Source organism: Trachurus japonicus, chromosome 23 (assembly GCF_045865225.1).
Source record: "Trachurus japonicus isolate A0001 chromosome 23, Traja_1.0".
In the NCBI taxonomy this organism is placed as follows: domain Eukaryota; kingdom Metazoa; phylum Chordata; class Actinopteri; order Carangiformes; family Carangidae; genus Trachurus; species Trachurus japonicus.
Genome location: NC_140929.1, coordinates 3,900,081 through 3,912,313, shown reverse-complemented (window position 1 = coordinate 3,912,313; position 12,233 = coordinate 3,900,081). Strand labels below are relative to the sequence as shown.

The 12,233-nt window shown below is 39.1% G+C and overlaps 1 protein-coding gene across 1 annotated transcript in view; it reads left to right on the top strand.

Annotated features, from left to right (window-relative positions):
• cand1 (cullin-associated and neddylation-dissociated 1) overlaps nucleotides 1–12,233 on the top strand; it is a 31,453-nt gene that overhangs the window by 15,528 nt on the left and 3,692 nt on the right. Inside the window, exons 12-23 of the mRNA XM_085769032.1 lie at nucleotides 378–519; nucleotides 1,822–2,030; nucleotides 3,301–3,469; nucleotides 4,189–4,278; nucleotides 4,409–4,562; nucleotides 5,871–6,108; nucleotides 7,323–7,511; nucleotides 8,693–8,836; nucleotides 8,944–9,079; nucleotides 10,243–10,419; nucleotides 11,092–11,187; nucleotides 11,396–11,565. Coding sequence (XP_085625158.1) covers nucleotides 378–519; nucleotides 1,822–2,030; nucleotides 3,301–3,469; nucleotides 4,189–4,278; nucleotides 4,409–4,562; nucleotides 5,871–6,108; nucleotides 7,323–7,511; nucleotides 8,693–8,836; nucleotides 8,944–9,079; nucleotides 10,243–10,419; nucleotides 11,092–11,187; nucleotides 11,396–11,565 — 1,914 coding nt within the window. The remainder of the gene's footprint in view (nucleotides 1–377; nucleotides 520–1,821; nucleotides 2,031–3,300; nucleotides 3,470–4,188; nucleotides 4,279–4,408; nucleotides 4,563–5,870; nucleotides 6,109–7,322; nucleotides 7,512–8,692; nucleotides 8,837–8,943; nucleotides 9,080–10,242; nucleotides 10,420–11,091; nucleotides 11,188–11,395; nucleotides 11,566–12,233) is intronic.

The window sequence follows — 12,233 nt, the reverse complement described above, 5'->3', positions numbered from 1 at the left end:
CCCTCTCTTCCCCCCCCTGCTCTCTCTCTCTCCTCCCCTCTCCCCCTTCTCTCCATCTCTCTTATGATTCCATACAATTCGCCATACTCACTTAGACATATGAAACTCCCTTTTTTCTTTTTCTTTTTTGTTTCTAGATTCTCAGAAGAGTTTGGTAAAAGGTCATTCCAATATAAAGCCCCATCGGATTGGAATAATCTCCCTCCTTTTTTGCGTTCTATTACCTCTTTTTTAATTCTTTCAGGATTGCTCGTGTTTCTAATTAATTAATTAATTTTAATTCTTTCTTTTTCCATTTTTGTTATTCTTACCATGTTTTCTATGTTCACATCATTGATCCTTGTTATTTAATATCTCTTGTCCCCTCCCCTCTGCAGGTTCCCATGATCGTCAAGGCGCTCCACAAGCAGCTGAAGGAGAAAAGTGTGAAAACTCGTCAGTGTTGTTTCAACATGTTGACGGAGCTGGTCAACGTGTTGCCCGGCGCCCTGACGACGCACATCCCCGTTCTAATACCTGGTAATAATACCTACAGCAGATACCAACAGTAATCTGATTACCCACTCATCATGATGCAGGGTTTCCGCGGGTCATTAAAAAGCATTAAAAGTCATTAAATACATTTTGCTGAAATTAAGGCCTTAAATGGCATTAAAAGGAATTAAATTCGATTCTCAAAGGCATTAAAAAAATGATAAAAAATTGATTGATTCATACAGTGAGATTTTGATATCATTACATCCCTATAGAGCACAGAGAGCAGAAAAATAGGGGGATTATACAGTTAATCTACAGTAAAATTAAACGTGGGTGAAGAAATGGAGAATTTTCTAAATTAATATTTTTAGGTGGTGGCAGGCTACTGTTGACTCGGCAGGTCAGGGTTTTTAAAAATCAGTGAATGATAGGCCAGAAAATTGCAGTCGGTGCTGCACCCCTATTGGTGTGATAAACATGCAGAACCAAGTAACTGGGTGTGTGTGTATGTGTATATAGGTAAGTGTATGTATGCACACGTATTTAGTTTTAGTTTAGTTTATTAGTTTAATAAGGGACAATGTGCAATTACATTAATCATTTAAAGGAAAAAAATGAAAAGATGGTTGCACCAGATTTAGCTCCCAGCTAATTTCCATCTGTAGTCCCTACACATAACACAAAAGTAATAAAAATAGTATTTGCAGTCGTGGGCATTAAAAATGTTTGAAATGGTATTAAAAAGGGCATTAAAAAGCATTAATCAGGGTTCTTACGGATCCTTAAAAAGTCTTAAAAGGCATTGAATTCATTAATCTAAAAACAAGGCCTTCATTGGCATTAAAATGTCTTAAATCAATTTTTCAAAGGTCTTAAAAATGTTAACACTTGGTAAGTGGGATTTTACGATTGTAATTAGTCTCAAATCTCAAAATAATTGGTAACATTTCGACATAGAGAAGTTGGTGGCGGCCGTCAACGCTAAATTTCTTACCGCCACCAGCTCCCGAGTCAGTGTTATTTTATTTTTTTTCGGACTTTTTATGCATTTATTTTAAAGGACAGCTGGAAAGAGACACAATCCAATGTTCATGTAGCAGTCACTTTACCTTGGATCACATAGGAAAGTTGGTAGAATTGTCCCCAACCCTATCTAACATTTGTGTTTATTATGAAGTCGGTCTCTTAATTTCATTTCAAGTGGCTTTAAAAAAGTCTTAAAGTCTTAAATTTAACTTGGCTTAAGCTGTAGGAACCCTGTAGATTTGCTGGTACCTGCAGAAACCCTGTGATGTCATGAATATGTAAATGAGTTGGTGGCGTGGTTTGTTTTTTCCTCTCCAGGCATCATCTTCTCTCTGAACGACAAGTCGAGCAGCTCCAACCTGAAGATCGACGCCCTGGCGTGTCTCCACGTCATCATGGTCACGCATCCCGCCCACGCCTTCCACGCCCACGTGCCCGCCCTCGTCCCGCCCGTGGTCGCCTGCGTGGGAGACCCCTTCTACAAGATCACCTCGGAGGCGCTGCTCGTCACGCAGCAGCTCGTCAAGGTGAGAGAGAGAGAGAGAGGGAGAGAGACGAAGCAGCGTTTAAAGGGATAGTTCAACATTTGCCATAATCCCTATAGTCATAGCAGTAGGTTTGTTACCTTTAACTGTCGGTGCAAGCTATTTTTAGAACGGCGGAGCAGAGCCGTGAGCTGCTCAGAGCTACACTACGGAGGCTCATGGGATTTCTTGGTTTCCCTCATCAAACTCATCAAATACACAATCCAACAACTCCACAACGCTCTGGTGGACAAGTTGTGACCTGCACATTCACCACACTATGAGATAATAACACAACGTTACCACACAGAGTTGTTTTAGAGGGAAATTCATGCAAAACCGCTGATGCGCGTTGCCTTCAGGGACAGTTTTTCATCAAGCAGTCTCTGTATTTACCTCTAAAACAGGGTATCTGCGGGTCTTGAAAAGTATTAAAAGGTGATAAATAAATTTTGGGAGAACTAAGACCCTTAAAAAGTATTGAAGTCTTTTCACAACTTTATAAAGTATGAAATTTTGAAGGTATATTTTTCTGAATTAGCTGTCCAAGAGTTTGAGTCCTAAAAAACATTGTAAAAGTGTGTGAATTTATTCATTTTATTAAAAGACAAAGATGAACCTGTACATATAAAGAAAAGAAGACAGTTGTTTTTTGTTTTTTGAGAGTGGAGCAATGTTTTTTGTTTTGTTTTGTTTTTTTGATAAACTTTGCCTTTGATTTATTATCCTAGCCTATTTTGAATTCGGTTGTATCATAGTGGTCTATAGTCTTTATCACAACCTAAAACTGAAAAAAGTAAAAAAGTGTCACTGATGTAAATGGGTACAGTTTGAAGTGGCGGTGAGATATTGAAAAATATTGAGAAGGTCTTGAAAAAGTCTTAAAAAGGTTATTAAAATTAACTTCAAGATTCCTGTATATACCCTCTAAAACAACTCCGTGTGGTAACGTTGTGTTATTATCTCATAGCGTGGTGAATGTGGAGGTCACAACTTGTCCACCAGAGCGTTTTGGAGTTGTTGGATTGTGTATTTGATGAGTTTGATGAGGGAAACCAAGAAATCCCATAATGAGCCTCCGTAGCGTAGCTCTGAGCAGCTCACGGCTCTGCTCTGCCGTTCTAAAAACAGCTTGCACCGACATTTAAAGGTAACGAACCTACTGCTATGACTATAGGGGTTATGGCAACGGGCCAATTTGACAAAATGTTGAACTGACTGAGTCTGCAGGTGACTGACAGGCCGCCGTCGCTCTCTGTGTGTCGTCTCCTAGGTGATCCGACCCCTCGACAACCAATCAGAAGGCTCGGACAGCTTCGACCCCTCCCCCTACATCAACGACCTGTTCACCTGCACCATCAAACGCCTGAAAGCCGCCGACATCGACCAGGAGGTCAAAGAGCGCGCCATCTCCTGCATGGGGCAGATCATCTGTAACCTAGGTAACCGACGCAGTTTTACCACTTTTTCTAGAATTTTTTTTTAACTTTTTTTTTTGAGAAATTTGACCACTTTTTTGTGAAAATGTAACTTTTTAAAAAAATTATTATTATTATTTTTTAGAAATCTTACCACTTTTTCTAGATTTTTTTTTTGTTTTTTGAGAAATTTTACCAATTTCTTCTAGAATTTTTTTTTAACTTTTTATTTTTTGAGCAATTTTACCACTTTTTTGAGAAAATGCAACCTTTTTTACTATTATTATTATTATTATTATTATTATTTTTTAGAAATCTTACCACTTTTTCTAGTTTTTTTTTTATTTTTTGAGAATTTTTATCTTTTTCTAGAAATGTTTACCATAAATGTTTCTTGGAGAAATTGTACCAATTCTTTCCAGAAATTTCTCCACAATATTTCCAAAAATTCATGCCATTAGCCCTAATTTGAACAAAAAAAGTTCTTCAGTCTCGGAACAAATATTTGTGTATTTCCGGTGTTGGTCCGTGGTCTAATTTGTGTCATAAAATGCTCCCTTGATGAAAATAAGTTTGAAAACCGCTGTTCAACATAAGAAAACAACGTTTTTGGCACAATTTTATTACATTTTTAACTTCCTTATTGTTACTTTCAACATTTAAGACTAACACCACACTTTCAGGTATCATCATCTGCCCAGATTGTTTCCGCTCACCTTTACTTTACCGTTTGTGTTGCCTAGGCGACCGGCTGCCCAACGAGCTCCCGGGGACGCTGCTGATCTTCCTGGAGCGGCTGAAGAACGAGATCACGAGGCTGACGACAGTGAAAGGTGCAGTGCATTCTGGGAGACACGACTCGCCGGGCGCCTTTTTACTCTTTTAACTATTTTTACTTTTCTGTTGTGTTTATTTATTGTGTGTGTGTGTGTGTGTGTGTGTGTGTGTGTGTGTGTGTTGCAGCTCTGACGCTGATCGCCGGCTCTCCGCTGAAGATCGACCTGCGGCCCGTTCTCCCCGACGCCGTTCCCATCCTCGCCTCCTTCCTCCGCAAGAACCAGCGAGCGCTGAAGCTCTGCACGCTCGCCGCTCTGGACATCCTGCTCAGGAACTACAGGTAACACACACACACACACACACACAATCGGGTTGTATATCTCCACCACCGAGGCCGATTCAATACGCATCTCGATACGCTGCCACCGATACGATACATTAACAATACACTGAAGCTCCCGTCGATACGATGCGATACGATTCACTCCTGTTCACGATATGATGTGATTCAAAAATGATTTGATAACGATATGACTTAATTACAAAGAGATTTGGTTCGATATGATGTATCCAGTTCGATACAGTTGTGATAATAGAGTTTCTTATAATAATAATAAGTTTATTTATATAGCACCTTACAACATCAGAAAGATGATCAAAGTGCTTTACAGAAAAAAAAATTACATTACAAGTGACAAGGAGTACCATAGCAGATACAAAAGCAAGAGAACACAAATGATAAAATGCATATCAAAAGGCAAAAGTTACTCAATATTAAAAGCCTGTCTAAATAAATGAGTTTTAAGATGTGATTTAAAAAGTGCCAAGTCAAAAATAAAATGTAGTTCAGGGGGTAGGGAGTTCGACAATTTCTTAGCCCACATCAGGTGTCTTACCTCAATACCACTATTCTGCCTCACTCTCTGTATCAATCTGAGGGATGTAGCCTATATTTTGTTAATTTTTATGGGGCAAACAACTCATATTTGAAAGGTATAGTCTAGAGGTTTTTGCTAAAAAATAAATGCTAGACTCTATCGATCTACCTATCTATCTATCTATCGATTTAACCATGGAATTTACCGATGTAGACAGGCTAGAGAGATGCATCGCAAATTCAACCATGAATTTTATTCGATGCAATTTGGTCTACTTATGGGAAACAATAGGTGTGTGTGTTTGAGTAAAATGAACGTTTGTGTTTCATTCTATAAACTACTGATAACAATTTCTCCCAAAAATTACAACTGGTCAAAATAACAAAAAAAGATGCAGTGTTTTCAGACCTCAAATAGTAATGCAAAGAAAACAAGTTGATATTCATTTTTAAACAGACCACTAATGTTTTAATTTAGGAAGAGTTCAGATTAATATAGATGGCAATGTAATCCTGCAGCAGCAGTAACTGTTTACTGATTTACTGATTATTTACCGATACGTATGTTATAGTTCTAAGATTTTCTATTAAAATTAAGCCAATAATGACATTTTTTGTGTTCTCTTTTTATTTGGAAAAGTACCGAAAAGTATCGAAAAACCTGTTGGTACCGATAACGGTACCAAAATGTATCGTGACAACACTAACACACACACACACTCACTCCGTCGGCTCCACCCGACTCGCCGCTGACCGTTTGTGTGTTTCCAGCTCCGCCGTGACGCCCGTCATGGTGGACGCGGTGCTGGCCGAGCTGCCGCCGCTCATCTCGGAGAGCGACATGCACGTGTCCCAGATGGCGCTGAGCTTCCTGTCCACGCTGGCCGTCACGCACCCGTCGTCGCTGGGGCAACTGAGCGGAGGGAACATCCTCCAGCAGCTCATCGCGCTCGTCCGGTCCCCGCTGCTGCAGGGCGGAGCGCTCGCCGCCATGCTGGACTTCTACCAGGTACCACGGCAACCAGATCAATATCACATCAATATATTAATGTTGTTTCACTACAGCCTAATTTATCCAACACGGAAGAGCATTAGGGCCAACGACGGAGTTTTTTTTTCTAAGATTCTGAGTTAAAAAGTCAGAATTTGGCGGTTTTTAGTGTTAATTATTACTGTAACATTTTTAAAGGAATAGTTCACCATAAAATGATATTCATTCAGTCATTAGTGACTCACCCTCAGGCTGATGAATACTCCGGAGTAGTTTTTTATTCCTCAAAGTGCATCTGGAGACCCGGGAGGCCGGTTCCTAGTCCAACCAAAACTTTATATGAGAGTAATAATATGGCCCGACACAAAAACGTCCATAAAACTACACAAAAACCATTTAATATTCCTCCACACTGCTCGTCCACTGCAATCCAAGTGTCCTGAACAGGGTTCTTACGGATCCTTAAAAAGACTTAAAAGGCATTGAATTCATTAATCTAAAAACAAGGCCTTAATTGGCATTAAAATGTCTTAAATCAATTTTTCAAAGGTCTTAAAAATGTTAAGTGGTATTTTATGATTGTAATTAGTCTCAAATCTCAAAATAATTGGTAACATTTCGACATAGAGAAGTTAGTGGCGGCCGTCAACGCTAAATTTCTCACCGCCTCCAGCTCCCGAGTCAGTGTTTTCTTTTTTTTCTGGACTTTTTATGCATTTATTTTGAAAGGACAGCTGGAAAGAGACACAATCCAATGTTGATGTAGCAGTCACTTTACCTTGGAAGTGGGTAAAATTGTCCCTAACCCTATGTAATTGATGTGGTGTGGCTTTTTTTTTCTGCATTTGTGTTTATTGTGAAGTCGGTCTTAAATTTAATTTCAAGTGGCTTTAAAAAAGTCTTAAATTTAACTTGGCTTAAGCTGTAGAAACCCTGTGAAGGGATGTAGTCCAGAGTTTACTGGAAACAACGTCATTTAGGACATTTTTACAACCTAAACAGTCCTAAAACTACTGAATTTCATTTTTTGGTGAATTATTCCTTTAAATGTCTGTATGAATGTATGTTTTCTTTGTCATGTGCCTTTCTTTTAATTTTTGATTTTCTCAAATTTGCTGTGGGTGGAAGCTTTACATGAGTTTCCTGCTTCTTCTTTCTTCTTGTGCAAAAAGAAACCATGGTGTGTTTTATCAATCCTAACTCTGTGTGTGTCCGTGTGTGTGTGTGTTTAGGCCCTGGTGGCCACGGAGACGGCCGGTCTGGGCTACATGGACCTGCTGAGGATGCTGACCGGTCCCGTTTACTCGCAGAGCGCCGCGCTGCCTCACAAACAGGCGTACTGCTCCATCGCCAAGTGCGTCGCCGCGCTGACCCGAGCCTGTCCCACCGAGGGGCCGGCCGTGGTCGGACAGTTCATCCAGGTGAGTCCCTTTATTTAATTTCTTTTAATTGTAATGATTATAGCTCACATTTAATGAAAAAGATTGTTATTTTACTACAAAAGACAAATTTTAAAAGCTTTTTCAATATGGAAATGTTGGCTTTCTGAAAAGTATGTCCATCAATATGCACTTTTTGGGGCTATTTGACCACTTGAAATGGACTTTTCTATGATATTCTATTTTATTGAGATGCACCTGTACGTTCATTAATTCAACACTCGCAGGTAAAGACTCATTTACAGTGTAGACGAGTGAAGGATAAAGGTAAAATACACAAGAAGCAACAATGTTGAGTTTCAGGAAACACAGGGGCCAACTAATAAAAGCCCCAGAAACATTAAGAATACAAAAAAAACCTCAGCAATAATTAAAATATTAAAACAAGGATGAACGGATCAGGTAAAGCATGCACATGTGGAATTAAAATTTAACGAGAGAAGCACCCAAAAGATGAAATGAATGAAGTTTTATTAGTTATTCTGCAGGTTGTTCCATGAAAATACTGAAACTATATGATAGAGATTCTTTATTCATCCCAAAGGAAATTCAAGTTCTTTAGCCTACATATAATATAATATAATATAATATAATACAACATAATAATAATAATAAACTTTATTTGTAGAGTTTATTATTATTATATTATATGAATTTATATGTAGGCTAAAGGACTTGAATTTCCTTTGGGATGAATAAAGAATCTCTATTATTATATGTGCACATTTATAAAGCTTTTATTGATCTCTTACCCCCTGTATATCCCTTCACTGCTTTCTAATAACAAATAAGATAAGATTAATAAGATATAATATAATATAAAGGCATGGTGGAGTAAAATAAAACAGAGATAAGGAATGTAAGACAAAAATATACACTCTATACATCCATATAAAATTATAATGTTTTTTTTTTTTTAAAGTATATATTTTTTGGCTTTTTGCCTTTATTTGATAGACAGTCAGAGATAGACAGGAAAGGGGGAGGCAGAGAGAGGGGGAATGACATGCAGGAACTGTCTGCCCGACGCGGGACTCGAACCGGGGACGCCTGCGTTAAGGACTATAGCCTCCACATGGGGCGGCTGCTTTAACCACTGCGCCACGCACCGCCCCTAAAATTATAATGTTAATACATAAACCACGTTTTGTTTGTTTGGTCAGGACGTGAAGAACAGCCGCTCCACAGACTCGATCCGGCTGCTCGCTCTGCTCTCATTGGGCGAGGTCGGGCACCACGTGGACCTGAGCAGCCAACCGGAGCTGAAGACCGTGATCCTCGACGCCTTCTCCTCCTCCAGCGAAGAGGTGACGGGAAGCGGCTCGCACACACACACACCGAGGGTCTGTCGGCTGTAGGTCGAAGGTCGTGACCTCATCCTCTCTCTCTCTCTCTCTCTCTCTCTGTGTTTCAGGTGAAGTCCGCGGCCTCGTACGCGCTGGGCAGCATCGCCGTGGGCAACCTCCCCGAGTACCTGCCCTTCGTCCTGCAGGAGATCTCGTCCTCCAAGAGACAGTATCTGCTGCTGCACTCGCTCAAAGAGATCATCAGTAAGAGCAGCAGCACACACACATCTGTCTGTTAGAGTAATGAGGAGGGTTTTATTGAAATTTTACCAATTTTTTCTAGAATATTTAAAAATAAGATTCTAGAAATACTTATTTTTTCTTTTTTTTCCTTTTCTTTTTTAGAAATTTTACCACTTTTTCCAGATTTCTTTTTTTAACATTTTTTTGAGACATTTTACCATTTTTTTCTAGAAATTTCTTTTTACATTTTTTTCCGAGACATTTTACCACTTTTTTTCCTAGAATTTTTTCTTTTACATTTTTTTGAGAAATTTTACCACTTTTTCTAGAAATTTCTTTTTTTTTACATTTTCTTTGAGAAATTTTACCACTTTTTCTAGAATTTTTTTTAAAGAAATTTTACCACTTTTTCTAGAATTTTTTTTAAAGAAATTTTACCACTTTTTCTAGATTTCTTTTTTTAACATTTTTTTGAGACATTTTACCATTTTTTTCTAGAATTTTTTTTGTAACTTTTTTTTCCGAGACATTTTACCACTTTTTCCCCTAGAATTTTTTCTTTCACATTTTTTTGAGAAATGTTACCACTTTTTCTAGATTTTTTTTGTTTTGTTTTTTAACATTTTCTTTGAGAAATTTTTCCACTTTTTCTAGAATTTTTTTTTTTTTGAGAAATTTTACCACTTGTTCTATAAAAAAATTTTGGGAGAAATTTTACCACTTTTTCTAGATTTTGTTTTTTGAGAAATTTTACCACTTTTTTGAGAAAATTCAACTTTTTAAAAATTATGATTATTTTTTAGAAATCTTACCACTTTTTCGATTTGTTTTTTTTCACGTATTTTTATCACTTTTTCTAGAAATGTTTCAACGTTTCTTGGAGAAATTGTACCAATTCTTTCCAGAAATTTCTCTACAATATTTCCAAAAATTCACGCCATTGGCCCTAATTTGAATGTGCATTGACTAAAAAAGTAACGTTCTTCAATCTCAGAACAAATATTTGTGTATTTTCGGTGTTTGCTTCAAAATTTTGTCCAATGTGGGTCTGTGGTCTAATTTGTATCAATTTAGGGGTCCTTGATGAAAAACAAGTTTGAGAACCACTTTGTTAGAGTGTGTGTGTGTGGTTTTAATCTGTGTGTGTGTGTGGTTTTAATCTCTCTCTCTGTGTGTGTGTTTAGGCTCGGCGTCGGTGTCCGGTCTGAAGCCGTACGTGGAGTCGGTTTGGTCGCTGCTGCTCAAACACTGCGAGTGTCAGGAGGAGGGAACCAGGAACGTGGTGGCGGAGTGTCTGGGAAAACTGACGCTGATCGACCCCGAGACGCTGCTGCCCCGCCTCAAAGGATACCTGCTGTCAGGTAATCAATAACCAATAACACCCGTCAGGTAATCCATAACACCTTTCAGATAATCCATAATCAATAACACCTTTCAGATAATCGATAACCAATAACACCTGTCAGATAATCCATAACACCTTTCAGATAATCGATAACCAATAACACCTGTCAGATAATCCATAATCAATAACACCTGTCAGGTAATCCATAACCAATAACACCTGTCAGCTAATCAATAATGAATAACACCTGTCAGATAATCGATAACCAATAACACCTGTCATGGAATCCATAATCAATAACACCTGTCAGGTAATCCATAACCAATAACACCTGTCAGGTAATCAATAATGAATAACACGTTGCTGCCCTGCCGTAAAGAATACCTGTTGTCTGGTAATCAATACAGTATATCAGTACTGTATTGATACATCAATAATGATCAATAAGTATCTATAAATGAGTGATTGACGAATCCATACGTCTGTTGACATTAGCTGATCAATTAAAAAATTACATAAATTCTGTTATTGATGATTTTGAGTTTATTTTTTCTTCCTGGCAACAGAAAATCTAAACGACCAATAGGATTGTGTCGTGTGTGAATAAGCCCCGCCCCCTCCCAGCCGATCACTGACGACCTGTGATATTGATTGTGGTATTGATTTCTGATCGGTTTGTGTGCTGCAGGTTCGTCGTACGCCAGGAGCTCCGTGGTAACGGCGGTGAAGTTCACGATCTCCGACCAACCGCAGCCGATCGACCCGCTGCTGAAGAACTGCATAGGTAACACACACACGCACACGCACACACACACACACACACACACACACACACACACACACACACACACACACACACACACACACACACACACACACACACACACAGACACACACACACACACACACACACACACACACACACAGATTATTATGATGAACACACTCTGAATCTCCTCCTCTGATTGGCTCGTCGTTTCTCTCTCTCTCAGGTGACTTCCTGAAGACGCTCGAGGACCCGGACTTGAACGTGCGTCGCGTCGCCTTGGTAACGTTCAACTCGGCGGCGCACAACAAGCCGAGTCTGATCCGAGAACTTCTGGACTCGGTCCTGCCGCAACTTTACAACGAGACCAAAGTCAGGAAGGAGCTGATCAGAGAGGTGAGACGCACGGAGGTCGACTGGTCCCGGTCCGACCCCCTAGCGGTGGTTAATCGGCCCGATTTACCGATTCGATTACCAACCGGATCAATAACATCTGTCAGATAATCCATAATCAATAGCATCTGTCAGGTAATCTATAACCAATAACACCTGTCAGGTAATCAATAACCAATAACACTCTGCTGCCCCGCCTAAAAGGATACCTGCTGTCAGGTATTCGATGATCAATAACACCTGTCGGATAATCGATAACCAGTAACACCTGTCGGAGAATCGATGATCAATAACAGCCTGCTGCCACGCCTAAAAGGATACCTGCTGTCAGGTAATCGATAACCAATAACACCTGTCAGATAATCCATAACCAATAACACCTGTCAGGTAATCAATAACCAATAATGCACTACTACCCCGCCTGAAAGGGTATACCTGCTGTCAGATAATCGATGATCAATAACACTTGTCAGATAATCCATGATCAATAACACCTGTCAGATAATCGATAACCAATAACACCTGTCAGATAATCTATAATCAATAACACCTGTTAGGGAATCCATAATCAATAACACCTGTTAGGGAATCCATAATCAATAACACCTGTCAGATAATCCATAATCAATAACACCTGTCAGATAATCCATAATCAATAACACCTGTTAGGG